Raw genomic sequence first — 25042 nt, 5'->3', positions numbered from 1 at the left:
CAGCGGCAGCTGTCCTGGAGGGCTTTCCCCAGGAGCACTTGTCCCTGACGTTCTCTTGGGGCTGTTGCTGGAGACGGGCTGGAAGTGGTGCGGGCACGGACTCCTGGTCACATCTCTACTACCCAGACAGCTGCCGATCACGCCTCTGAGTGGTCGGGCATCATCCTGCCCAGCCAGATCTTGCAGCAGTTCAGCACTGCCCCTCCCGCACCTGCAAGCCTCTCTCCAGCCTTCCTGCTGGTGACAGCACTGCTTTGGGGACCTCCCGGCCACTCTTGGGACACTCAGACTGCACCCCCACCTCTCTCCTGCCTTGAGCCTCTCACACTTTGCCTCTCCCCAGAAGCTTTCCCCAGGAAACCCAGGGCATCGATGGAAGGAGGGGGAAAACATGCGCTGCCTGCAAGCCGATTACCTCCCATTCTCACACCTTCTCCCCTTGGGGAAGCCTCTTCTGCCTGAGCCTCCTCCCACAGCACAGTTCCATCCAGAGCTAGAGAAACTCCTGCCCCCAAGAGCTTGCCAGGCTGCTGCCCTCCCAGAGCCTCCCACAGCCAGGGCTCTTCACTGGAGGTCAGCGGTGCTCCGGCTCCCAGTCCGAAGGACGTGCACTGGGACGTGAGAGGGCATTTCTGGGCAGAAGCACTACAAGGCCACACCTGATGACTCTGAGCTCTAGAGGAGCCAGGGTCGTCCTCCGCAGCTCCAAGGGAGACGGCCTAAAAGGCCACTGCTGCAGTGTGTCCACCCACCACTTCCTCTGTGAATGCTGAAGGCTCTTCATGTGCCCACAAACCACCCCACGTGCCCCAGAGCACTGCCTTTCTCCCTGGGCAGCTTGGGAGAGCAACCACAGAGGAAACGACGACGTGGAGACCCAGGCGTGCGTGCAGAAGACCTTTAATGCGTCAATAGAAGGAAAGGAGCTTGCTCCAAGTGGAGGCCGCGGGGCAGGAAGCACCAGGGCAGCCGAGAGTCTTCACCCACAGAGGGAGAGGGGCCAGCAGTGCCCCCTAGGGGCGCACAGCAGCAGAGGACAGCAGGGACGTGGGAGGGAAAGGAGAGGGTGGAAGAAGGGAAAAGCAGACAGAACTTCTGAATTCGATGGCAGGAGCTCCATCCTCATTCCGGTACCATCTTCTGGGCTCCAAGGGGTCCTCCTCTGGGGCCATCACCAGCAGCTTTAGCAGGGCAGGCACCTGGAGCCACCGTAACGGCCGCCGATGCCAGAGAGGCTGAAGCCTCCGGAGGAGATGGGGACTCCCTGAGAGCTGAGGATGCTGCCAACGGCAGCGGAGGTGCTGGATCCCACGGCGGTGCTCTGCGGGAAGGAGCTGAGGATGGGGCCGGGCAGGGTCACCACCACGGCAGAGGGTTGGATGACAACGGTGGAGTCCTGGCACTGCCTAACGCAGGGCTCACTGCAGCTGCTGGCCAGCGGGGCTGGCCCGCTGGGCTGGCATGGCACGCATGGGTTGTAGCAGGACATGTCTGAAGGTGGGAGGTGCACCTGCGAGAGAGAGGGCAGGGAGGAAGCAGAGCATGGGGGAGGACATGTCTGAAGGTGGGAGGAGCAGCCTGTGACCCTGCCACCAGGCAGTCAAGGCACCTGGTGGGCCGGCAGCGCGGGCCACGCAGCCCAAAGCACAGCCTCCTGCTTTGCCTCCACTGCCCAAAGGCTCTGCGCAGGGCAACCTGAGCCAAGCAGGGTCCTCCCCAGCCCAGAGCCCAGAACACCCCTCAGGCAAGCACCAGCCTCTCACCATGCCAGAACTTCTGCCCTCTTTCCCTCTCCCAAGCAGCCCCAAGACCCAGCAGAGCACAGCACAGCACGTATCAGCTGAGAGCAAGAGCAGGAGCAGGAGGAGAAAGGGCTTCAGACTCACCTGGTTCCCAAGGAGGTGGAGGCGAGAGAAGTGGCTGAGCGAGTGGGGAGTTTGGCCGGCTTTTATAGAGCTCCTGCACCGCCCCAGGCCCAGAGCCACCCCGTACGTGGGCAGTAATTTGCCAGCAGACTCACCTCACATGCAAAAGAGAATAGCTCATCGCACGGGTTGTGTTTGTTGTTCCTACAACATAGCCTCTTCACTTCTTGCTTTCCCCATGATAATCCTGCCACGGACGCCCCTTTTCAAAGCTGGCATGAGACGCCCAAGAATTATAGGGCAGGAACTTCTCCGAATGAGCAGAAGCATGCCAGCAAGTGCTGGACAGGTCCCATGCAGAGAGGCCAGGTCAACCGAGTGCCTTTCAGTGAGGCTGCTCGTGTCCTCCTGACAAGGAGGAGCCCAGCACCGCAAGCTCCCATGCCTGAGCACAAGCCGTGTCCTCTCTCCCAGCTTGCTCCATCCACCAGCACACTGGCCCCCACCTCCTTTTCCACAAGGCCCTCGCCCTCCTGCAGGGCCCCCAAGCTGTGGGAGCACCTGCAAGGTTACCCTGGAGGGTCACAGCCTTCGAGGTTCCCGGGGGCTGTGCCCAGGGGCAGCCTGGTGCTTAGAACAGCTTCCCCCCCAGGGCAGTGTTGGAACTGCCCTGGCCGGAGGGGAAGTCAGCCCTGCATGGGGTGTGGGGCTGCAGACAACACACACGCTTGGCTTACCCTCATGCCAGAGGAGTGATACACAGCCCTCCTAAATTTGGCTATGACTCGCCACCTGGCACACGCCTGAGCACAGCTCCCCTCTCAGGAAGGCAAAGGGAGCTTTGCAAGCAAGCTGTGCTCTTGCCTGGGGGCTGGAGGAGTCTATGCCAGCAAGCACACCCACTGAAGGCATCCCCATACCCTTCTGGGATGCATCCCAGCTGCCTCCACATCTCCAGGGCAGCAAAGTCCTTTGTTCATGCAGTGAGGATGCAACAACTCCTTGATGCAGTCTGAGATGCTTTGATTCACAGGGCCCTTCTGAGCACATCCCCTCCCCCAGCATCCCCGGCATCTGGCAGGGCCTTGCTAGCCATCGCTAATATCCTGCCACCAGTCTCCCTTGCTTTGAGAGGCTTGTTGGATTGGCTCAAGTACCCTGCACAAGCCTGCAGTGCCACGGGAGAGTGGAGCAATACTTTCCTTGCCTCCGTTACGGTGCTGGCTTTTGTTTTGAACTGAGGAGGGCTTTGGGGCCTGGGACGGGAGGTGTGCCAAGGCCCTAATGCCACGAGAACACATATCACCTGCTAGGTGGGCAGAACCGCCGATCAGCACAGAGATGTCTTTTGCAACCCGGTCTTTCCCTCCATACACTGCTCAGGGGAGCTCCTGGACACTGCCAGGCTCTATGGCCAGGAAGCTGAGCCCTGTGTGGCCATTCCCACCCTCGCTCAATGCCACTCCCCTTTCCCCTCCCCCTCCCAAGGCTGACCCTGCCCCCAGGAGGCAGATCTGCACAAGGAGGTCCTGGGACCACTGGAGCACAGGGCAGTTCAGACCCCAGCCTGCGCTGTTGCAAGAGGTTCTTCCCTCACAGGAAGACGACTTGGCGTTTGGCCTGATTGAATGTCGGGACACTCCTGTCAGCCCAGTCCCCCAGTGTGGCTAGCTCCCCCTGAATGGCCGCCCTGCCCTGGAGTGTGTCAGCTCCTCCCCGCAATTTGGTCCCCCCTGCCAACTTGAGGAGAGGGCACGCCACCACTTCCTCCCGCTCACCCGTAAAGATGTGAAACAGGACAAGCCCCACGAGAGACCCCGGCGCTACTGCCCCTGTTACAGGCCTCCAGGTTGAGCATGACCCAGGAAGCCCTATGCCCTGAGCCCCGTCACCCCACCACATTTTACTCATCCCGTTCTCCACCCACCCACCCAGAGCATCCCATCCTCAGCTGGATACAAGGCCCTTGTGGCAGACAGTGCTGAGAGACCAAAGAGAGGCTGATGGGCCAGTAGTTCCCCGCCTTCTCCTTTGTGCCTTTTCTCTCCTCTTCTGAAGATGGCTGTGACATTTGCTCACATTTGCCAGGCATCAGGAACCTGCCCGGACCCCCATGACCTTTCAAGGACACTAGAGAGTGGGCCTGGGGAGACGTCGGTCCGCTCTCTCGGCACCCTTCCATGCGGTCCGCTAGGACCCGTGGGCGTCTGCGCATCAACTCCAAAGCCAGTCGTCTCATCGTAGAAGGCTAGGGGTTTGGTCAAGCCAGATTTCCCTTCCACAAGTCCATGCTGACTACTCCCAGTCACCTACTTGTCCTTCATGTGTCTGCAAATGGCTTCCAGGAGGTTTTGCTCCATCATGCTTGCAGGGGTGGACGTGAGGTTGACCAGCCTCTCCAGAGCAGGCCCCCATGCCCTCTCCTGCCCCCAGAGCATCCTGCTTGCCCTGCTCGATGACACAACTGCTGTTTGCTGTCCTCCAGCACTCAGAAACCTTCCCCAAGCACCACGATGCTTTCAAAGCTTTCAAGCGAGGCCTTGCAGTGACATTCGCCAGCTCCCTCAGCACTTGTGGGTGTATCTCATCAGCTCCCACAGCCTTGCTTCTATTCAGCCTGTCTAGCAGGGACAGCGGACCCGTCTCTCCCAGTGCGCTAGGCGGACAGAAGCCCAGGAGGTCTCTGCCTCAGCCACAGGGTATGGACGCTCAGCTGATCGTTCTCCAACAATGTTTCAATGTTCCCTAGCTTGATCCTCCTCTTCTGAGAGTCTTCCTTGCTCCAGATTTGCCCACGCATGCCAGGGGCCTAACCTTCCCAAAGACAAATCTTACAAGGGAAGACCCAAGGCCAAGAAGGCTTTGAGGGCCTCAGCTTTTTCTGTGTCCTCTGAGTGGTGATCTCGCTAGGCGATCGAGCTCTATCACGCGTCACAGGGTCACCTGCCCCATCCAGGGCTACACCCATGTTTCCCTAGTTGCTGATATACCAGAAAAGCCCTTTGTGTTGCGCTCCAGCTCCTTGGCCTGCTTCAACTCCATGGGGCCTTTTGCTTTCCTAATCTCAACTCGGCATCCTTGGACAGATCTCCCCCCAGAGCGGGCAGCATCAGGTGGAGGAGAGTCAAAACCTGCAGCACAACCCAGCCACCGGAGGAGGCAATGACCAGTGACTGTCAGAGAGAGCTGGGAGGGAGGGAGAGGGAGAGAAGGATAGGGCACACGCACATGCACAGGGACTCTTGCGTGTTCGGCTGGGGACTAGGGCACTAGAAGGGCCTGGACCCCTTCCTGCAAAACGAGTCACAGGCAACCCTAACAGAGGGCCACTGCCCAAGGGCCGGGTCTGCACCGGACTCCTCTGGCACCTGAGCCTACACTGCTGCCCACACTGACAAGTTCCTGCCCTGGAAATCCTTCGGCCTCTCATGCCAGCACTTCAAAGAGCCTCCATGGAAGAATGGGCATGCCAGAAACGAGGAAATGAAAAGGCTGCATTCAAGGCACAACAAGCACAACCCATGCCATGAGCTAGGCTCTTCTGCATGTGAGGTGAGTCTGCTGGCAAATTACTGCCCACGTACGGGGTGACTCTGGGCCTGGGGCGGTGCAGGAGCTCTATAAAAGCCGGCCAAACTCCCCACTCGCTCAGCCACTTCTCTCGCCTCCACCTCCTTGGGAACCAGGTGAGTCTGAAGCCCTTTCTCCTGCTCCTGCCGCATGTCTCAGCTGATACATGCTCCGCTGTGCTCCACTGGGACTTGGGGCTTCTTGGAAGAGGGAAAGGGGGCAGAAGTTCTGGCACGATGAGAGGCTGGTGCTTGCCTGAGGGGTCTTCTGGGCTCTGGACTGGGCAGGACTCCCCTTTCCCCGGGATGCCCTGCGCAGAGCCCTTGGGGTTGAGGCAAAGCACGAGGCTGAGTTCTGGCCGCACGGCCTCCGGCTTCCGGCCCACCAGGTGCCTTGACTGCCTGGTGGCAGGGTCACAGGCTGCTCTTCATGCATCCTCCATGCTCTGCTTCTTCCCTGCCCTCTCTCTCGCAGGTGCACCTCCCACCCTCAGACATGTCCTGCTACAACCCATGCGTGCCATGCCAGCCCAGCGGGCCAGCCCCGCTGGCCAGCAGCTGCAATGAGCCCTGTGTTAGGCAGTGCCAGGACTCCACCGTTGTCATCCAACCCTCTGCCGTGGTGGTGACCCTGCCCGGCCCCATCCTCAGCTCCTTCCCGCAGAACACCGCCGTGGGATCCAGCACCTCCGCTGCCGTTGGCAGCATCCTCAGCTCTCAGGGAGTCCCCATCTCCTCCGGAGGCTTCAGCCTCTCTGGCATCGGCGGCCGTTACGGTGGCTCCAGGTGCCTGCCCTGCTAAAGCTGCTGGTGATGGCCCCAGAGGAGGACCCCTCGTAGCCCAGAAGATGGTTCTAGAATGAGGATGGAGCTCCTGGGCAATGGATTCAGAGGGGCTCTGCGATCCCAACTGCCCCTGCAAAGCGAGGCCTGAAGGTGCCAGCCTGGGCTCTCTCACAGTACAGCCCATGTCTGCCTTTCCCTTCTTCCACTCTCTTCTTTCCTTCCCGTGTCCTTGCTCTCTTCTGTTGCCCTGAGCCTCGAGGCCCCCCACAGCCTGCCTAGGTGGGCACTGCTGGCCCCTCTCTCCCAACGGGCTAGGCAGACAGATGGCCAGCAGGATCTCTGCCGCAGCCACAGGCTGCCGGCTCTCAGCTGATCCTCCTGCTCTCTGCACCGGAACCTCTGCTCACAGCAAGCTCGTTCCCCTCTGTCCACTCATTAAAGTTATTTCGCACACCAGCCTGCCTCCTCGCGTGCTCCTTCCCTCTGCGGATGCTCTCCCAGGATTTCTAGGGAGAAGGGTGTTGCTCTGGGGAGGGTTGCAGTGGTGCTGCACAGCAGGTGTGCTGAGCACTCCTAACCACTCAACACCTTTGACCCCAGGGGTCTAAGTTTCTCCACCTGCGTGGGACTGGCTGCAATCTTGCTACATTTTTCTATGACTGCCTTCCACTCTCCTGGGCATACATTCTCCCTCTAACATAACCTGGAAACTGCCAAGCAAGTAGTACGGAGAGGGCGGGATGAAAGCGCCAGCTGCCTTGAGAACCCATCAGAACCTGTCATAACAGAAGCGCCAGGGTTTACAGGGCAAGGCCAGAAGGAAAGGCCGCAAGAAAACAACAGCATGAGAGCAGTAAGGGAAAAGAGTGCCACAGAAGCCTTGGCAAGACTGCCCCAACAGATCACAGCCGTAGGTAGCATCATGGTCATGTGGTCTCCCAGGCAGCACAGACGTGCATCCCACAACCCCCAGAGTTCTCCTGCAAAGAGTATGCAGGAGAACTCCCAACACTGCCCATCTCGTGCCCAGGAAGCAGAGCACTGCGTGCCCATTCCTGTCCTCCTCCAAGGGAGTGTGTCACCCCCCCCAAGGCTGTTGCTGACCCCAGAGGGGAGGTCTACCCAATGGAGGTCCTAGGACCAAAGGATAGAAGGACAATTCCGGTCAGAAGGACCCTCTGGAATCCTCTGGTCCAACCGCCCGATCTGAGGCAGCTCAGCCATGGGGTCTAGAGGAGCCATGGGGTCAGACCAGCTTCCTAGGCGCTTTAGCTGCTCTGGTATGGCAAATCTCCAAGGATGACGACCGCACAGCCTCACCGGGCAACTTGTTCTGCTGCTTGACTCTCTTTGGGGTGAAAAACAGTTTCCTTACATGCACTCCAAACCTCTCTTCTTCCATCTTATGCCCGCTCTCTGCTGTCCTCCGAGCACGCACCCCAGGGGAGAGCCTGCCTCTGTCTTCTGCGTGACCTCCCCAGAGCTACTGGAGAGCTGCCATTCGCTCCCACCACAACAGCCTTTTCTTCTCCACGCTCAGCAAGACCCATTCCCTCAGAACGGCCTTCCTCTCCTCACAGGCCAAGGGCTACAGACCCCTGACCATCCTGCCAGCCCTTCGCTGCACTCGCTCCGCTTGCTCCATGTCTTTCTTGCACTCGTGAGCCCAAAACGTGGACACAATAGTCTGCATGCGGTTGAATGAGGGCTGAGCAGATGCAGATAATCACTCCCCTCAAACTACTGGCTCTACTCCTGTTCATGCAGCCCAGGATGCTGTTGGCAGTCCTTGGTGTCACAGAACCCTGTTGCCAGCGGCAGCTGTCCTGGAGGGCTTTCCCCAGGAGCACTTGTCCCTGACGTTCTCTTGGGGCTGTTGCTGGAGACGGGCTGGAAGTGGTGCGGGCGCGGACTCCTGGTCACATCTCTACTACCCAGACAGCTGCCGATCACGCCTCTGAGTGGTCGGGCATCATCCTGCCCAGCCAGATCTTGCAGCAGTTCAGCACTGCCCCTCCCGCACCTGCAAGCCTCTCTCCAGCCTTCCTGCTGGTGACAGCACTGCTTTGGGGACCTCCCGGCCACTCTTGGGACACTCAGACTGCACCCCCACCTCTCTCCTGCCTTGAGCCTCTCACACTTTGCCTCTCCCCAGAAGCTTTCCCCAGGAAACCCAGGGCATCGATGGAAGGAGGGGGAAAACATGCGCTGCCTGCAAGCCGATTACCTCCCATTCTCACACCTTCTCCCCTTGGGGAAGCCTCTTCTGCCTGAGCCTCCTCCCACAGCACAGTTCCATCCAGAGCTAGAGAAACTCCTGCCCCCAAGAGCTTGCCAGGCTGCTGCCCTCCCAGAGCCTCCCACAGCCAGGGCTCTTCACTGGAGGTCAGCGGTGCTCCGGCTCCCAGTCCGAAGGACGTGCACTGGGACGTGAGAGGGCATTTCTGGGCAGAAGCACTACAAGGCCACACCTGATGACTCTGAGCTCTAGAGGAGCCAGGGATGTCCTCCGCAGCTCCAAGGGAGACGGCCTAAAAGGCCACTGCTGCAGTGTGTCCACCCACCACTTCCTCTGTGAATGCTGAAGGCTCTTCATGTGCCCACAAACCACCCCACGTGCCCCAGAGCACTGCCTTTCTCCCTGGGCAGCTTGGGAGAGCAACCACAGAGGAAAGGACGACGTGGAGACCCAGGCGTGCGTGCAGAAGACCTTTAATGCGTCAATAGAAGGAAAGGAGCTTGCTCCAAGTGGAGGCCGCGGGGCAGGAAGCACCAGGGCAGCCGAGAGTCTTCACCCACAGAGGGAGAGGGGCCAGCAGTGCCCCCTAGGGGCGCACAGCAGCAGAGGACAGCAGGGACGTGGGAGGGAAAGGAGAGGGTGGAAGAAGGGAAAAGCAGACAGAACTTCTGAATTCGATGGCAGGAGCTCCATCCTCATTCCGGTACCATCTTCTGGGCTACAAGGGGTCCTCCTCTGGGGCCATCACCAGCAGCTTTAGCAGGGCAGGCACCTGGAGCCACCGTAACGGCCGCCGATGCCAGAGAGGCTGAAGCCTCCGGAGGAGATGGGGACTCCCTGAGAGCTGAGGATGCTGCCAACGGCAGCAGAGGTGCTGGATCCCACGGCGGTGCTCTGCGGGAAGGAGCTGAGGATGGGGCCGGGCAGGGTCACCACCACGGCAGAGGGTTGGATGACAACGGTGGAGTCCTGGCACTGCCTAACACAGGGCTCACTGCAGCTGCTGGCCAGCGGGGCTGGCCCGCTGGGCTGGCATGGCACGCATGGGTTGTAGCAGGACATGTCTGAAGGTGGGAGGTGCACCTGCGAGAGAGAGGGCAGGGAGGAAGCAGAGCATGGGGGAGGACATGTCTGAAGGTGGGAGGAGCAGCCTGTGACCCTGCCACCAGGCAGTCAAGGCACCTGGTGGGCCGGCAGCGCGGGCCACGCAGCCCAAAGCACAGCCTCCTGCTTTGCCTCCACTGCCCAAAGGCTCTGCGCAGGGCAACCTGAGCCAAGCAGGGTCCTCCCCAGCCCAGAGCCCAGAACACCCCTCAGGCAAGCACCAGCCTCTCACCATGCCAGAACTTCTGCCCTCTTTCCCTCTCCCAAGCAGCCCCAAGACCCAGCAGAGCACAGCACAGCACGTATCAGCTGAGAGCAAGAGCAGGAGCAGGAGGAGAAAGGGCTTCAGACTCACCTGGTTCCCAAGGAGGTGGAGGCGAGAGAAGTGGCTGAGCGAGTGGGGAGTTTGGCCGGCTTTTATAGAGCTCCTGCACCGCCCCAGGCCCAGAGCCACCCCGTACGTGGGCAGTAATTTGCCAGCAGACTCACCTCACATGCAAAAGAGCCTAGCTCATCGCACGGGTTGTGTTTGTTGTTCCTACAACATAGCCTCTTCACTTCTTGCTTTCCCCATGATAATCCTGCCACGGACGCCCCTTTTCAAAGCTGGCATGAGACGCCCAAGAATTATAGGGCAGGAACTTCTCCGAATGAGCAGAAGCATGCCAGCAAGTGCTGGACAGGTCCCATGCAGAGAGGCCAGGTCAACCGAGTGCCTTTCAGTGAGGCTGCTCGTGTCCTCCTGACAAGGAGGAGCCCGGCACCGCAAGCTCCCATGCCTGAGCACAAGCCGTGTCCTCTCTCCCAGCTTGCTCCATCCACCAGCACACTGGCCCCCGCCTCCTTTTCCACAAGGCCCTCGCCCTCCTGCAGGGCCCCCAAGCTGTGGGAGCACCTGCAAGGTTACCCTGGAGGGTCACAGCCTTCGAGGTTCCCGGGGGCTGTGCCCAGGGGCAGCCTGGTGCTTAGAACAGCTTCCCCCCCAGGGCAGTGTTGGAACTGCCCTGGCCGGAGGGGAAGTCAGCCCTGCATGGGGTGTGGGGCTGCAGACAACACACACGCTTGGCTTACCCTCATGCCAGAGGAGTGATACACAGCCCTCCTAAATTTGGCTATGACTCGCCACCTGGCACACGCCTGAGCACAGCTCCCCTCTCAGGAAGGCAAAGGGAGCTTTGCAAGCAAGCTGTGCTCTTGCCTGGGGGCTGGAGGAGTCTATGCCAGCAAGCACACCCACTGAAGGCATCCCCATACCCTTCTGGGATGCATCCCAGCTGCCTCCACATCTCCAGGGCAGCAAAGTCCTTTGTTCATGCAGTGAGGATGCAACAACTCCTTGATGCAGTCTGAGATGCTTTGATTCACAGGGCCCTTCTGAGCACATCCCCTCCCCCAGCATCCCCGGCATCTGGCAGGGCCTTGCTAGCCATCGCTAATATCCTGCCACCAGTCTCCCTTGCTTTGAGAGGCTTGTTGGATTGGCTCAAGTACCCTGCACAAGCCTGCAGTGCCACGGGAGAGTGGAGCAATACTTTCCTTGCCTCCGTTACGGTGCTGGCTTTTGTTTTGAACTGAGGAGGGCTTTGGGGCCTGGGACGGGAGGTGTGCCAAGGCCCTAATGCCACGAGAACACATATCACCTGCTAGGTGGGCAGAACCGCCGATCAGCACAGAGATGTCTTTTGCAACCCGGTCTTTCCCTCCATACACTGCTCAGGGGAGCTCCTGGACACTGCCAGGCTCTATGGCCAGGAAGCTGAGCCCTGTGTGGCCATTCCCACCCTCGCTCAATGCCACTCCCCTTTCCCCTCCCCCTCCCAAGGCTGACCCTGCCCCCAGGAGGCAGATCTGCACAAGGAGGTCCTGGGACCACTGGAGCACAGGGCAGTTCAGACCCCAGCCTGCGCTGTTGCAAGAGGTTCTTCCCTCACAGGAAGACGACTTGGCGTTTGGCCTGATTGAATGTCGGGACACTCCTGTCAGCCCAGTCCCCCAGTGTGGCTAGCTCCCCCTGAATGGCCGCCCTGCCCTGGAGTGTGTCAGCTCCTCCCCGCAATTTGGTCCCCCCTGCCAACTTGAGGAGAGGGCACGCCACCACTTCCTCCCGCTCACCCGTAAAGATGTGAAACAGGACAAGCCCCACGAGAGACCCCGGCGCTACTGCCCCTGTTACAGGCCTCCAGGTTGAGCATGACCCAGGAAGCCCTATGCCCTGAGCCCCGTCACCCCACCACATTTTACTCATCCCGTTCTCCACCCACCCACCCAGAGCATCCCATCCTCAGCTGGATACAAGGCCCTTGTGGCAGACAGTGCTGAGAGACCAAAGAGAGGCTGATGGGCCAGTAGTTCCCCGCCTTCTCCTTTGTGCCTTTTCTCTCCTCTTCTGAAGATGGCTGTGACATTTGCTCACATTTGCCAGGCATCAGGAACCTGCCCGGACCCCCATGACCTTTCAAGGACACTAGAGAGTGGGCCTGGGGAGACGTCGGTCCGCTCTCTCGGCACCCTTCCATGCGGTCCGCTAGGACCCGTGGGCGTCTGCGCATCAACTCCAAAGCCAGTCGTCTCATCGTAGAAGGCTAGGGGTTTGGTCAAGCCAGATTTCCCTTCCACAAGTCCATGCTGACTACTCCCAGTCACCTACTTGTCCTTCATGTGTCTGCAAATGGCTTCCAGGAGGTTTTGCTCCATCATGCTTGCAGGGGTGGACGTGAGGTTGACCAGCCTCTCCAGAGCAGGCCCCCATGCCCTCTCCTGCCCCCAGAGCATCCTGCTTGCCCTGCTCGATGACACAACTGCTGTTTGCTGTCCTCCAGCACTCAGAAACCTTCCCCAAGCACCACGATGCTTTCAAAGCTTTCAAGCGAGGCCTTGCAGTGACATTCGCCAGCTCCCTCAGCACTTGTGGGTGTATCTCATCAGCTCCCACAGCCTTGCTTCTATTCAGCCTGTCTAGCAGGGACAGCGGACCCGTCTCTCCCAGTGCGCTAGGCGGACAGAAGCCCAGGAGGTCTCTGCCTCAGCCACAGGGTATGGACGCTCAGCTGATCGTTCTCCAACAATGTTTCAATGTTCCCTAGCTTGATCCTCCTCTTCTGAGAGTCTTCCTTGCTCCAGATTTGCCCACGCATGCCAGGGGCCTAACCTTCCCAAAGACAAATCTTACAAGGGAAGACCCAAGGCCAAGAAGGCTTTGAGGGCCTCAGCTTTTTCTGTGTCCTCTGAGTGGTGATCTCGCTAGGCGATCGAGCTCTATCACGCGTCACAGGGTCACCTGCCCCATCCAGGGCTACACCCATGTTTCCCTAGTTGCTGATATACCAGAAAAGCCCTTTGTGTTGCGCTCCAGCTCCTTGGCCTGCTTCAACTCCATGGGGCCTTTTGCTTTCCTAATCTCAACTCGGCATCCTTGGACAGATCTCCCCCCAGAGCGGGCAGCATCAGGTGGAGGAGAGTCAAAACCTGCAGCACAACCCAGCCACCGGAGGAGGCAATGACCAGTGACTGTCAGAGAGAGCTGGGAGGGAGGGAGAGGGAGAGAAGGATAGGGCACACGCACATGCACAGGGACTCTTGCGTGTTCGGCTGGGGACTAGGGCACTAGAAGGGCCTGGACCCCTTCCTGCAAAACGAGTCACAGGCAACCCTAACAGAGGGCCACTGCCCAAGGGCCGGGTCTGCACCGGACTCCTCTGGCACCTGAGCCTACACTGCTGCCCACACTGACAAGTTCCTGCCCTGGAAATCCTTCGGCCTCTCATGCCAGCACTTCAAAGAGCCTCCATGGAAGAATGGGCATGCCAGAAACGAGGAAATGAAAAGGCTGCATTCAAGGCACAACAAGCACAACCCATGCCATGAGCTAGGCTCTTCTGCATGTGAGGTGAGTCTGCTGGCAAATTACTGCCCACGTACGGGGTGACTCTGGGCCTGGGGCGGTGCAGGAGCTCTATAAAAGCCGGCCAAACTCCCCACTCGCTCAGCCACTTCTCTCGCCTCCACCTCCTTGGGAACCAGGTGAGTCTGAAGCCCTTTCTCCTGCTCCTGCCGCATGTCTCAGCTGATACATGCTCCGCTGTGCTCCACTGGGACTTGGGGCTTCTTGGAAGAGGGAAAGGGGGCAGAAGTTCTGGCACGATGAGAGGCTGGTGCTTGCCTGAGGGGTCTTCTGGGCTCTGGACTGGGCAGGACTCCCCTTTCCCCGGGATGCCCTGCGCAGAGCCCTTGGGGTTGAGGCAAAGCACGAGGCTGAGTTCTGGCCGCACGGCCTCCGGCTTCCGGCCCACCAGGTGCCTTGACTGCCTGGTGGCAGGGTCACAGGCTGCTCTTCATGCATCCTCCATGCTCTGCTTCTTCCCTGCCCTCTCTCTCGCAGGTGCACCTCCCACCCTCAGACATGTCCTGCTACAACCCATGCGTGCCATGCCAGCCCAGCGGGCCAGCCCCGCTGGCCAGCAGCTGCAATGAGCCCTGTGTTAGGCAGTGCCAGGACTCCACCGTTGTCATCCAACCCTCTGCCGTGGTGGTGACCCTGCCCGGCCCCATCCTCAGCTCCTTCCCGCAGAACACCGCCGTGGGATCCAGCACCTCCGCTGCCGTTGGCAGCATCCTCAGCTCTCAGGGAGTCCCCATCTCCTCCGGAGGCTTCAGCCTCTCTGGCATCGGCGGCCGTTACGGTGGCTCCAGGTGCCTGCCCTGCTAAAGCTGCTGGTGATGGCCCCAGAGGAGGACCCCTCGTAGCCCAGAAGATGGTTCTAGAATGAGGATGGAGCTCCTGGGCAATGGATTCAGAGGGGCTCTGCGATCCCAACTGCCCCTGCAAAGCGAGGCCTGAAGGTGCCAGCCTGGGCTCTCTCACAGTACAGCCCATGTCTGCCTTTCCCTTCTTCCACTCTCTTCTTTCCTTCCCGTGTCCTTGCTCTCTTCTGTTGCCCTGAGCCTCGAGGCCCCCCACAGCCTGCCTAGGTGGGCACTGCTGGCCCCTCTCTCCCAACGGGCTAGGCAGACAGATGGCCAGCAGGATCTCTGCCGCAGCCACAGGCTGCCGGCTCTCAGCTGATCCTCCTGCTCTCTGCACCGGAACCTCTGCTCACAGCAAGCTCGTTCCCCTCTGTCCACTCATTAAAGTTATTTCGCACACCAGCCTGCCTCCTCGCGTGCTCCTTCCCTCTGCGGATGCTCTCCCAGGATTTCTAGGGAGAAGGGTGTTGCTCTGGGGAGGGTTGCAGTGGTGCTGCACAGCAGGTGTGCTGAGCACTCCTAACCACTCAACACCTTTGACCCCAGAGGTCTAAGTTTCTCCACCTGCGTGGGACTGGCTGCAATCTTGCTACATTTTTCTATGACTGCCTTCCACTCTCCTGGGCATACATTCTCCCTCTAACATAACCTGGAAACTGCCAAGCAAGTAGTACGGAGAGGGCGGGATGAAAGCGCCAGCTGCCTTGAGAACCCATCAGAACCTGTCATAACAGAAGCGCCAGGGTTTACAGGGGCAAGGCCAGAAGGAAAGGCCGCAAGAAAACAACAGCATGAGAGCAGTAAGGGAAAAGAGTGCCACAGAAGCCTTGGCAAGACTGCCCCAACAGATCACAGCCGTAGGTAGCATCATGGTCATGTGGTCTCCCAGGCAGCACAGACGTGCATCCCACAACCCCCAGAGTTCTCCTGCAAAGAGTATGCAGGAGAACTCCCAACACTGCCCATCTCGTGCCCAGGAAGCAGAGCACTGCGTGCCCATTCCTGTCCTCCTCCAAGGGAGTGTGTCACCCCCCCCAAGGCTGTTGCTGACCCCAGAGGGGAGGTCTACCCAATGGAGGTCCTAGGACCAAAGGATAGAAGGACAATTCCGGTCAGAAGGACCCTCTGGAATCCTCTGGTCCAACCGCCCGATCTGAGGCAGCTCAGCCATGGGGTCTAGAGGAGCCATGGGGTCAGACCAGCTTCCTAGGCGCTTTAGCTGCTCTGGTATGGCAAATCTCCAAGGATGACGACCGCACAGCCTCACCGGGCAACTTGTTCTGCTGCTTGACTCTCTTTGGGGTGAAAAACAGTTTCCTTACATGCACTCCAAACCTCTCTTCTTCCATCTTATGCCCGCTCTCTGCTGTCCTCCGAGCACGCACCCCAGGGGAGAGCCTGCCTCTGTCTTCTGCGTGACCTCCCCAGAGCTACTGGAGAGCTGCCATTCGCTCCCACCACAACAGCCTTTTCTTCTCCACGCTCAGCAAGACCCATTCCCTCAGAACGGCCTTCCTCTCCTCACAGGCCAAGGGCTACAGACCCCTGACCATCCTGCCAGCCCTTCGCTGCACTCGCTCCGCTTGCTCCATGTCTTTCTTGCACTCGTGAGCCCAAAACGTGGACACAATAGTCTGCATGCGGTTGAATGAGGGCTGAGCAGATGCAGATAATCACTCCCCTCAAACTACTGGCTCTACTCCTGTTCATGCAGCCCAGGATGCTGTTGGCAGTCCTTGGTGTCACAGAACCCTGTTGCCAGCGGCAGCTGTCCTGGAGGGCTTTCCCCAGGAGCACTTGTCCCTGACGTTCTCTTGGGGCTGTTGCTGGAGACGGGCTGGAAGTGGTGCGGGCGCGGACTCCTGGTCACATCTCTACTACCCAGACAGCTGCCGATCACGCCTCTGAGTGGTCGGGCATCATCCTGCCCAGCCAGATCTTGCAGCAGTTCAGCACTGCCCCTCCCGCACCTGCAAGCCTCTCTCCAGCCTTCCTGCTGGTGACAGCACTGCTTTGGGGACCTCCCGGCCACTCTTGGGACACTCAGACTGTACCCCCACCTCTCTCCTGCCTTGAGCCTCTCACACTTTGCCTCTCCCCAGAAGCTTTCCCCAGGAAACCCAGGGCATCGATGGAAGGAGGGGGAAAACATGCGCTGCCTGCAAGCCGATTACCTCCCATTCTCACACCTTCTCCCCTTGGGGAAGCCTCTTCTGCCTGAGCCTCCTCCCACAGCACAGTTCCATCCAGAGCTAGAGAAACTCCTGCCCCCAAGAGCTTGCCAGGCTGCTGCCCTCCCAGAGCCTCCCACAGCCAGGGCTCTTCACTGGAGGTCAGCGGTGCTCCGGCTCCCAGTCCGAAGGACGTGCACTGGGACGTGAGAGGGCATTTCTGGGCAGAAGCACTACAAGGCCACACCTGATGACTCTGAGCTCTAGAGGAGCCAGGGATGTCCTCCGCAGCTCCAAGGGAGACGGCCTAAAAGGCCACTGCTGCAGTGTGTCCACCCACCACTTCCTCTGTGAATGCTGAAGGCTCTTCATGTGCCCACAAACCACCCCACGTGCCCCAGAGCACTGCCTTTCTCCCTGGGCAGCTTGGGAGAGCAACCACAGAGGAAAGGACGACGTGGAGACCCAGGCGTGCGTGCAGAAGACCTTTAATGCGTCAATAGAAGGAAAGGAGCTTGCTCCAAGTGGAGGCCGCGGGGCAGGAAGCACCAGGGCAGCCGAGAGTCTTCACCCACAGAGGGAGAGGGGCCAGCAGTGCCCCCTAGGGGCGCACAGCAGCAGAGGACAGCAGGGACGTGGGAGGGAAAGGAGAGGGTGGAAGAAGGGAAAAGCAGACAGAACTTCTGAATTCGATGGCAGGAGCTCCATCCTCATTCCGGTACCATCTTCTGGGCTCCAAGGGGTCCTCCTCTGGGGCCATCACCAGCAGCTTTAGCAGGGCAGGCACCTGGAGCCACCGTAACGGCCGCCGATGCCAGAGAGGCTGAAGCCTCCGGAGGAGATGGGGACTCCCTGAGAGCTGAGGATGCTGCCAACGGCAGCAGAGGTGCTGGATCCCACGGCGGTGCTCTGCGGGAAGGAGCTGAGGATGGGGCCGGGCAGGGTCACCACCACGGCAGAGGGTTGGATGACAACGGTGGAGTCCTGGCACTGCCTAACACAGGGCTCACTGCAGCTGCTGGCCAGCGGGGCTGGCCCGCTGGGCTGGCATGGCACGCATGGGTTGTAGCAGGACATGTCTGAAGGTGGGAGGTGCACCTGCGAGAGAGAGGGCAGGGAGGAAGCAGAGCATGGGGGAGGACATGTCTGAAGGTGGGAGGAGCAGCCTGTGACCCTGCCACCAGGCAGTCAAGGCACCTGGTGGGCCGGCAGCGCGGGCCACGCAGCCCAAAGCACAGCCTCCTGCTTTGCCTCCACTGCCCAAAGGCTCTGCGCAGGGCAACCTGAGCCAAGCAGGGTCCTCCCCAGCCCAGAGCCCAGAACACCCCTCAGGCAAGCACCAGCCTCTCACCATGCCAGAACTTCTGCCCTCTTTCCCTCTCCCAAGCAGCCCCAAGACCCAGCAGAGCACAGCACAGCACGTATCAGCTGAGAGCAAGAGCAGGAGCAGGAGGAGAAAGGGCTTCAGACTCACCTGGTTCCCAAGGAGGTGGAGGCGAGAGAAGTGGCTGAGCGAGTGGGGAGTTTGGCCGGCTTTTATAGAGCTCCTGCACCGCCCCAGGCCCAGAGCCACCCCGTACGTGGGCAGTAATTTGCCAGCAGACTCACCTCACATGCAAAAGAGCCTAGCTCATCGCACGGGTTGTGTTTGTTGTTCCTACAACATAGCCTCTTCACTTCTTGCTTTCCCCATGATAATCCTGCCACGGACGCCCCTTTTCAAAGCTGGCATGAGACGCCCAAGAATTATAGGGCAGGAACTTCTCCGAATGAGCAGAAGCATGCCAGCAAGTGCTGGACAGGTCCCATGCAGAGAGGCCAGGTCAACCGAGTGCCTTTCAGTGAGGCTGCTCGTGTCCTCCTGACAAGGAGGAGCCCAGCACCGCAAGCTCCCATGCCTGAGCACAAGCCGTGTCCTCTCTCCCAGCTTGCTCCATCCACCAGCACACTGGCCCCCGCCTCCTTTTCCACAAGGCCCTCGCCCTCCTGCAGGGCCCCCAAGCTGTGGGAGCACCTGCAAGGTTACCCTGGAGGGTCACAGCCTTCGAGGTTCCCGGGGGCTGTGCCCAGGGGCAGCCTGGTGCTTAGAACAGCTTCCCCCCCAGGGCAGTGTTGGAACTGCCCTGGCCGGAGGGGAAGTCAGCCCTGCATGGGGTGTGGGGCTGCAGACAACACACACGCTTGGCTTACCCTCATGCCAGAGGAGTGATACACAGCCCTCCTAAATTTGGCTATGACTTGCCACCTGGCACACGCCTGAGCACAGCTCCCCTCTCAGGAAGGCAAAGGGAGCTTTGCAAGCAAGCTGTGCTCTTGCCTGAGGGCTGGAGGAGTCTATGCCAGCAAGCATACCCACTGAAGGCATCCCCATACCCTTCTGGGATGCATCCCAGCTGCCTCCACATCTCCAGGGCAGCAAAGTCCTTTGTTCATGCAGTGAGGATGCAACAACTCCTTGATGCAGTCTGAGATGCTTTTATTCACAGGGCCCTTCTGAGCACATCCCCTCCCCCAGCATCCCCGGCATCTGGCAGGGCCTTGCTAGCCATCGCTAATATCCTGCCACCAGTCTCCCTTGCTTTGAGAGGCTTGTTGGATTGGCTCAAGTACCCTGCACAAGCCTGCAGTGCCACGGGAGAGTGGAGCAATACTTTCCTTGCCTCCGTTACGGTGCTGGCTTTTGTTTTGAACTGAGGAGGGCTTTGGGGCCTGGGACGGGAGGTGTGCCAAAGCCCTAATGCCACGAGAACACATATCACCTGCTAGGTGGGCAGAACCGCCGATCAGCACAGAGATGTCTTTTGCAACCCGGTCTTTCCCTCCATACACTGCTCAGGGGAGCTCCTGGACACTGCCAGGCTCTATGGCCAGGAAGCTGAGCCCTGTGTGGCCATTCCCACCCTCGCTCAATGCCACTCCCCTTTCCCCTCCCCCTCCCAAGGCTGACCCTGCCCCCAGGAGGCAGATCTGCACAAGGAGGTCCTGGGACCACTGGAGCACAGGGCAGTTCAGACCCCAGCCTGCGCTGTTGCAAGAGGTTCTTCCCTCACAGGAAGACGACTTGGCGTTTGGCCTGATTGAATGTCGGGACACTCCTGTCAGCCCAGTCCCCCAGTGTGGCTAGCTCCCCCTGAATGGCCGCCCTGCCCTGGAGCGTGTCAGCTCCTCCCCGCAATTTGGTCCCCCCTGCCAACTTGAGGAGAGGGCACGCCACCACTTCCTCCCGCTCACCCGTAAAGATGTGAAACAGGACAAGCCCCACGAGAGACCCCGGCGCTACTGCCCCTGTTACAGGCCTCCAGGTTGAGCATGACCCAGGAAGCCCTATGCCCTGAGCCCCGTCACCCCACCACATTTTACTCATCCCGTTCTCCACCCACCCACCCAGAGCATCCCATCCTCAGCTGGATACAAGGCCCTTGTGGCAGACAGTGCTGAGAGACCAAAGAGAGGCTGATGGGCCAGTAGTTCCCCGCCTTCTCCTTTGTGCCTTTTCTCTCCTCTTCTGAAGATGGCTGTGACATTTGCTCACATTTGCCAGGCATCGGGAACCTGCCCGGACCCCCATGACCTTTCAAGGACACTAGAGAGTGGGCCTGGGGAGACGTCGGTCCGCTCTCTCGGCACCCTTCCATGCGGTCCGCTAGGACCCGTGGGCGTCTGCGCATCAACTCCAAAGCCAGTCGTCTCATCGTAGAAGGCTAGGGGTTTGGTCAAGCCAGATTTCCCTTCCACAAGTCCATGCTGACTACTCCCAGTCACCTACTTGTCCTTCATGTGTCTGCAAATGGCTTCCAGGAGGTTTTGCTCCATCATGCTTGCAGGGGTGGACGTGAGGTTGACCAGCCTCTCCAGAGCAGGCCCCCATGCCCTCTCCTGCCCCCAGAGCATCCTGCTTGCCCTGCTCGATGACACAACTGCTGTTTGCTGTCCTCCAGCACTCAGAAACCTTCCCCAAGCACCACGATGCTTTCAAAGCTTTCAAGCGAGGCCTTGCAGTGACATTCGCCAGCTCCCTCAGCACTTGTGGGTGTATCTCGTCAGCTCCCACAGCCTTGCTTCTATTCAGCCTGTCTAGCAGGGACAGCGGACCCATCTCTCCCAGTGCGCTAGGCGGACAGAAGCCCAGGAGGTCTCTGCCTCAGCCACAGGGTATGGACGCTCAGCTGATCGTCCTCCAACAATGTTTCAATGTTCCCTAGCTTGATCCTCCTCTTCTGAGAGTCTTCCTTGCTCCAGATTTGCCCACGCATGCCAGGGGCCTAACCTTCCCAAAGACAAATCTTACAAGGGAAGACCCAAGGCCAAGAAGGCTTTGAGGGCCTCAGCTTTTTCTGTGTCCTCTGAGTGGTGATCTCGCTAGGCGATCGAGCTCTATCACGCGTCACAGGGTCACCTGCCCCATCCAGGGCTACACCCATGTTTCCCTAGTTGCTGATATACCAGAAAAGCCCTTTGTGTTGCGCTCCAGCTCCTTGGCCTGCTTCAACTCCATGGGGCCTTTTGCTTTCCTAATCTCAACTCGGCATCCTTGGACAGATCTCCCCCCAGAGCGGGCAGCATCAGGTGGAGGAGAGTCAAAACCTGCAGCACAACCCAGCCACCGGAGGAGGCAATGACCAGTGACTGTCAGAGAGAGCTGGGAGGGAGGGAGAGGGAGAGAAGGATAGGGCACACGCACATGCACAGGGACTCTTGCGTGTTCGGCTGGGGACTAGGGCACTAGAAGGGCCTGGACCCCTTCCTGCAAAACGAGTCACAGGCAACCCCAGCGGAGGGCCACTGCCCAAGGGCCGGGTCTGCACCGGACTCCTCTGGCACCTGAGCCTACACTGCTGCCCACACTGACAAGTTCCTGCCCTGGAAATCCTTCGGCCTCTCATGCCAGCACTTCAAAGAGCCTCCATGGAAGAATGGGCATGCCAGAAATGAGGAAATGAAAAGGCTGCGTTCAAGGCACAACAAGCACAACCCATGCCATGAGCTAGGCTCTTCTGCATGTGAGGTGAGTCTGCTGGCAAATTACTGCCCACGTACGGGGTGACTCTGGGCCTGGGGCGGTGCAGGAGCTCTATAAAAGCCGGCCAAACTCCCCACTCGCTCAGCCACTTCTCTCGCCTCCACCTCCTTGGGAACCAGGTGAGTCTGAAGCCCTTTCTCCTGCTCCTGCCGCATGTCTCAGCTGATACGTGCTCCGCTGTGCTCCACTGGGACTTGGGGCTTCTTGGAAGAGGGAAAGGGGGCAGAAGTTCTGGCACGATGAGAGGCTGGTGCTTGCCTGAGGGGTCTTCTGGGCTCTGGACTGGGCAGGACTCCCCTTTCCCCGGGATGCCCTGCGCAGAGCCCTTGGGGTTGAGGCAAAGCACGAGGCTGAGTTCTGGCCGCATGGCCTCCGGCTTCCGGCCCACCAGGTGCCTTGACTGCCTGGTGGCAGGGTCACAGGCTGCTCTTCATGCATCCTCCATGCTCTGCTTCTTCCCTGCCCTCTCTCTCGCAGGTGCACCTCCCACCTTCAGACATGTCCTGCTACAACCCATGCGTGCCATGCCAGCCCAGCGGGCCAGCCCCGCTGGCCAGCAGCTGCAATGAGCCCTGTGTTAGGCAGTGCCAGGACTCCACCGTTGTCATCCAACCCTCTGCCGTGGTGGTGACCCTGCCCGGCCCCATCCTCAGCTCCTTCCCGCAGAACACCGCCGTGGGATCCAGCACCTCCGCTGCCGTTGGCAGCATCCTCAGCTCTCAGGGAGTCCCCATCTCCTCCGGAGGCTTCAGCCTCTCTGGCATCGGCGGCCGTTACGGTGGCTCCAGGTGCCTGCCCTGCTAAAGCTGCTGGTGATGGCCCCAGAGGAGGACCCCTCGTAGCCCAGAAGATAGTTCTAGAATGAGGATGGAGCTCCTGGGCAATGGATTCAGAGGGGCTCTGCGATCCCAACTGCCCCTGCAAAGCGAGGCCTGAAGGGGCCAGCCTGGGCTCTCTCACAGTACAGCCCATGTCTGCCTTTCCCTTCTTCCACTCTCTTCTTTCCTTCCCGTGTCCTTGCTCTCTTCTGTTGCCCTGAGCCTCGAGGCCCCCCACAGCCTGCCTAGGTGGGCACTGCTGGCCCCTCTCTCCCAACGGGCTAGGCAGACAGATGGCCAGCAGGATCTCTGCCGCAGCCACAGGCTGCCGGCTCTCAGCTGATCCTCCTGCTCTCTGCACCGGAACCTCTGCTCACAGCAAGCTCGTTCCCCTCTGTCCACTCATTAAAGTTATTTCGCACACCAGCCTGCCTCCTCGCGTGCTCCTTCCCTCTGCGGATGCTCTCCCAGGATTTCTAGGGAGAAGGGTGTTGCTCTGGGGAGGGTTGCAGTGGTGCTGCACAGCAGGTGTGCTGAGCACTCCTAACCACTCAACACCTTTGACCCCAGGGGTCTAAGTTTCTCCACCTGCGTGGGACTGGCTGCAATCTTGCTACATTTTTCTATGACTGCCTTCCACTCTCCTGGGCATACATTCTCCCTCTAACATAACCTGGAAACTGCCAAGCAAGTAGTACGGAGAGGGCGGGATGAAAGCGCCAGCTGCCTTGAGAACCCATCAGAACCTGTCATAACAGAAGCGCCAGGGTTTACAGGGGCAAGGCCAGAAGGAAAGGCCGCAAGAAAACAACAGCATGAGAGCAGTAAGGGAAAAGAGTGCCACAGAAGCCTTGGCAAGACTGCCCCAACAGATCACAGCCGTAGGTAGCATCATGGTCATGTGGTCTCCCAGGCAGCACAGACGTGCATCCCACAACCCCCAGAGTTCTCCTGCAAAGAGTATGCAGGAGAACTCCCAACACTGCCCATCTCGTGCCCAGGAAGCAGAGCACTGCGTGCCCATTCCTGTCCTCCTCCAAGGGAGTGTGTCACCCCCCCCAAGGCTGTTGCTGACCCCAGAGGGGAGGTCTACCCAATGGAGGTCCTAGGACCAAAGGATAGAAGGACAATTCCGGTCAGAAGGACCCTCTGGAATCCTCTGGTCCAACCGCCCGATCTGAGGCAGCTCAGCCATGGGGTCTAGAGGAGCCATGGGGTCAGACCAGCTTCCTAGGCGCTTTAGCTGCTCTGGTATGGCAAATCTCCAAGGATGACGACCGCACAGCCTCACCGGGCAACTTGTTCTGCTGCTTGACTCTCTTTGGGGTGAAAAACAGTTTCCTTACATGCACTCCAAACCTCTCTTCTTCCATCTTATGCCCGCTCTCTGCTGTCCTCCGAGCACGCACCCCAGGGGAGAGCCTGCCTCTGTCTTCTGCGTGACCTCCCCAGAGCTACTGGAGAGCTGCCATTCGCTCCCACCACAACAGCCTTTTCTTCTCCACGCTCAGCAAGACCCATTCCCTCAGAACGGCCTTCCTCTCCTCACAGGCCAAGGGCTACAGACCCCTGACCATCCTGCCAGCCCTTCGCTGCACTCGCTCCGCTTGCTCCATGTCTTTCTTGCACTCGTGAGCCCAAAACGTGGACACAATAGTCTGCATGCGGTTGAATGAGGGCTGAGCAGATGCAGATAATCACTCCCCTCAAACTACTGGCTCTACTCCTGTTCATGCAGCCCAGGATGCTGTTGGCAGTCCTTGGTGTCACAGAACCCTGTTGCCAGCAGCAGCTGTCCTGGAGGGCTTTCCCCAGGAGCACTTGTCCCTGACGTTCTCTTGGGGCTGTTGCTGGAGACGGGCTGGAAGTGGTGCGGGCGCGGACTCCTGGTCACATCTCTACTACCCAGACAGCTGCCGATCACGCCTCTGAGTGGTCGGGCATCATCCTGCCCAGCCAGATCTTGCAGCAGTTCAGCACTGCCCCTCCCGCACCTGCAAGCCTCTCTCCAGCCTTCCTGCTGGTGACAGCACTGCTTTGGGGACCTCCCGGCCACTCTTGGGACACTCAGACTGCACCCCCACCTCTCTCCTGCCTTGAGCCTCTCACACTTTGCCTCTCCCCAGAAGCTTTCCCCAGGAAACCCAGGGCATCGATGGAAGGAGGGGGAAAACATGCGCTGCCTGCAAGCCGATTACCTCCCATTCTCACACCTTCTCCCCTTGGGGAAGCCTCTTCTGCCTGAGCCTCCTCCCACAGCACAGTTCCATCCAGAGCTAGAGAAACTCCTGCCCCCAAGAGCTTGCCAGGCTGCTGCCCTCCCAGAGCCTCCCACAGCCAGGGCTCTTCACTGGAGGTCAGCGGTGCTCCGGCTCCCAGTCCGAAGGACGTGCACTGGGACGTGAGAGGGCATTTCTGGGCAGAAGCACTACAAGGCCACACCTGATGACTCTGAGCTCTAGAGGAGCCAGGGATGTCCTCCGCAGCTCCAAGGGAGACGGCCTAAAAGGCCACTGCTGCAGTGTGTCCACCCACCACTTCCTCTGTGAATGCTGAAGGCTCTTCATGTGCCCACAAACCACCCCACGTGCCCCAGAGCACTGCCTTTCTCCCTGGGCAGCTTGGGAGAGCAACCACAGAGGAAAGGACGACGTGGAGACCCAGGCGTGCGTGCAGAAGACCTTTAATGCGTCAATAGAAGGAAAGGAGCTTGCTCCAAGTGGAGGC

General features: G+C 59.6%; 4 protein-coding genes across 4 annotated transcripts; 3 read left to right on the top strand and 1 right to left on the bottom strand.

Moving 5' to 3' along the window:
* Positions 1 to 1183: 1183 nt before the first annotated feature.
* Positions 1184 to 2046, bottom strand: LOC134151104 (feather beta keratin-like). The gene is made up of 3 exons (XM_062595392.1): positions 2021 to 2046; positions 1887 to 1959; positions 1184 to 1510 (listed from the first exon to the last, which is right to left on the bottom strand). The coding sequence occupies exons 1-3, from the start codon at positions 2044 to 2046 to the stop codon at positions 1184 to 1186; spliced, it is 426 nt and encodes a 141-aa protein (XP_062451376.1).
* Positions 2047 to 4045: 1999 nt separating this feature from the next.
* On the top strand, positions 4046 to 6236 carry LOC134151103 (feather beta keratin-like). Its single transcript, XM_062595391.1, has 3 exons — positions 4046 to 4112; positions 5418 to 5551; positions 5910 to 6236. The coding sequence occupies exons 1-3, from the start codon at positions 4046 to 4048 to the stop codon at positions 6234 to 6236; spliced, it is 528 nt and encodes a 175-aa protein (XP_062451375.1).
* Positions 6237 to 12352: 6116 nt separating this feature from the next.
* On the top strand, positions 12353 to 14268 carry LOC134151102 (feather beta keratin-like). The gene is made up of 3 exons (XM_062595390.1): positions 12353 to 12470; positions 13450 to 13583; positions 13942 to 14268. Exons 1-3 carry the CDS (start codon positions 12353 to 12355, stop codon positions 14266 to 14268), a joined length of 579 nt encoding a protein of 192 aa, XP_062451374.1.
* A 6117-nt stretch (positions 14269 to 20385) lies between these two features.
* Positions 20386 to 22301, top strand: LOC134151101 (feather beta keratin-like). Its single transcript, XM_062595389.1, has 3 exons — positions 20386 to 20503; positions 21483 to 21616; positions 21975 to 22301. The coding sequence occupies exons 1-3, from the start codon at positions 20386 to 20388 to the stop codon at positions 22299 to 22301; spliced, it is 579 nt and encodes a 192-aa protein (XP_062451373.1).
* Positions 22302 to 25042: the final 2741 nt, after the last annotated feature.

This window comes from Rhea pennata, chromosome 26, assembly GCF_028389875.1.
Source record: "Rhea pennata isolate bPtePen1 chromosome 26, bPtePen1.pri, whole genome shotgun sequence".
Classification (NCBI taxonomy): domain Eukaryota; kingdom Metazoa; phylum Chordata; class Aves; order Rheiformes; family Rheidae; genus Rhea; species Rhea pennata.
The sequence above is the reverse complement of the archived record's forward strand: the minus strand, read 5'-3'. Positions and strand labels throughout refer to the sequence as shown.

Bases quoted from the DNA above. Each gene is read 5' to 3' on its own strand.
- LOC134151104 (XM_062595392.1), bottom strand. From the start codon at position 2,046: ATGAGCTATTCTCTTTTGCATGTGAG. The intron at 1,960-2,020 runs GTGAGTCTGCTG...GGGGCGGTGCAG, and splicing joins TATTCTCTTTTGCATGTGAG to GAGCTCTATAAAAGCCGGCC. The intron at 1,511-1,886 runs GTGAGTCTGAAG...TCTCTCTCGCAG, and splicing joins TCCACCTCCTTGGGAACCAG to GTGCACCTCCCACCTTCAGA.
- LOC134151103 (XM_062595391.1), top strand. From the start codon at position 4,046: ATGCGGTCCGCTAGGACCCGTGGGCGTCTGCGCATCAACTCCAAAGCC. The intron at 4,113-5,417 runs GCTAGGGGTTTG...TCTGCATGTGAG, and splicing joins CAGTCGTCTCATCGTAGAAG to GTGAGTCTGCTGGCAAATTA. The intron at 5,552-5,909 runs GTGAGTCTGAAG...TCTCTCTCGCAG, and splicing joins TCCACCTCCTTGGGAACCAG to GTGCACCTCCCACCCTCAGA.
- LOC134151102 (XM_062595390.1), top strand. From the start codon at position 12,353: ATGACACAACTGCTGTTTGCTGTCCTCCAGCACTCAGAAACCTTCCCC. The intron at 12,471-13,449 runs GTGGGTGTATCT...TCTGCATGTGAG, and splicing joins CGCCAGCTCCCTCAGCACTT to GTGAGTCTGCTGGCAAATTA. The intron at 13,584-13,941 runs GTGAGTCTGAAG...TCTCTCTCGCAG, and splicing joins TCCACCTCCTTGGGAACCAG to GTGCACCTCCCACCCTCAGA.
- LOC134151101 (XM_062595389.1), top strand. From the start codon at position 20,386: ATGACACAACTGCTGTTTGCTGTCCTCCAGCACTCAGAAACCTTCCCC. The intron at 20,504-21,482 runs GTGGGTGTATCT...TCTGCATGTGAG, and splicing joins CGCCAGCTCCCTCAGCACTT to GTGAGTCTGCTGGCAAATTA. The intron at 21,617-21,974 runs GTGAGTCTGAAG...TCTCTCTCGCAG, and splicing joins TCCACCTCCTTGGGAACCAG to GTGCACCTCCCACCTTCAGA.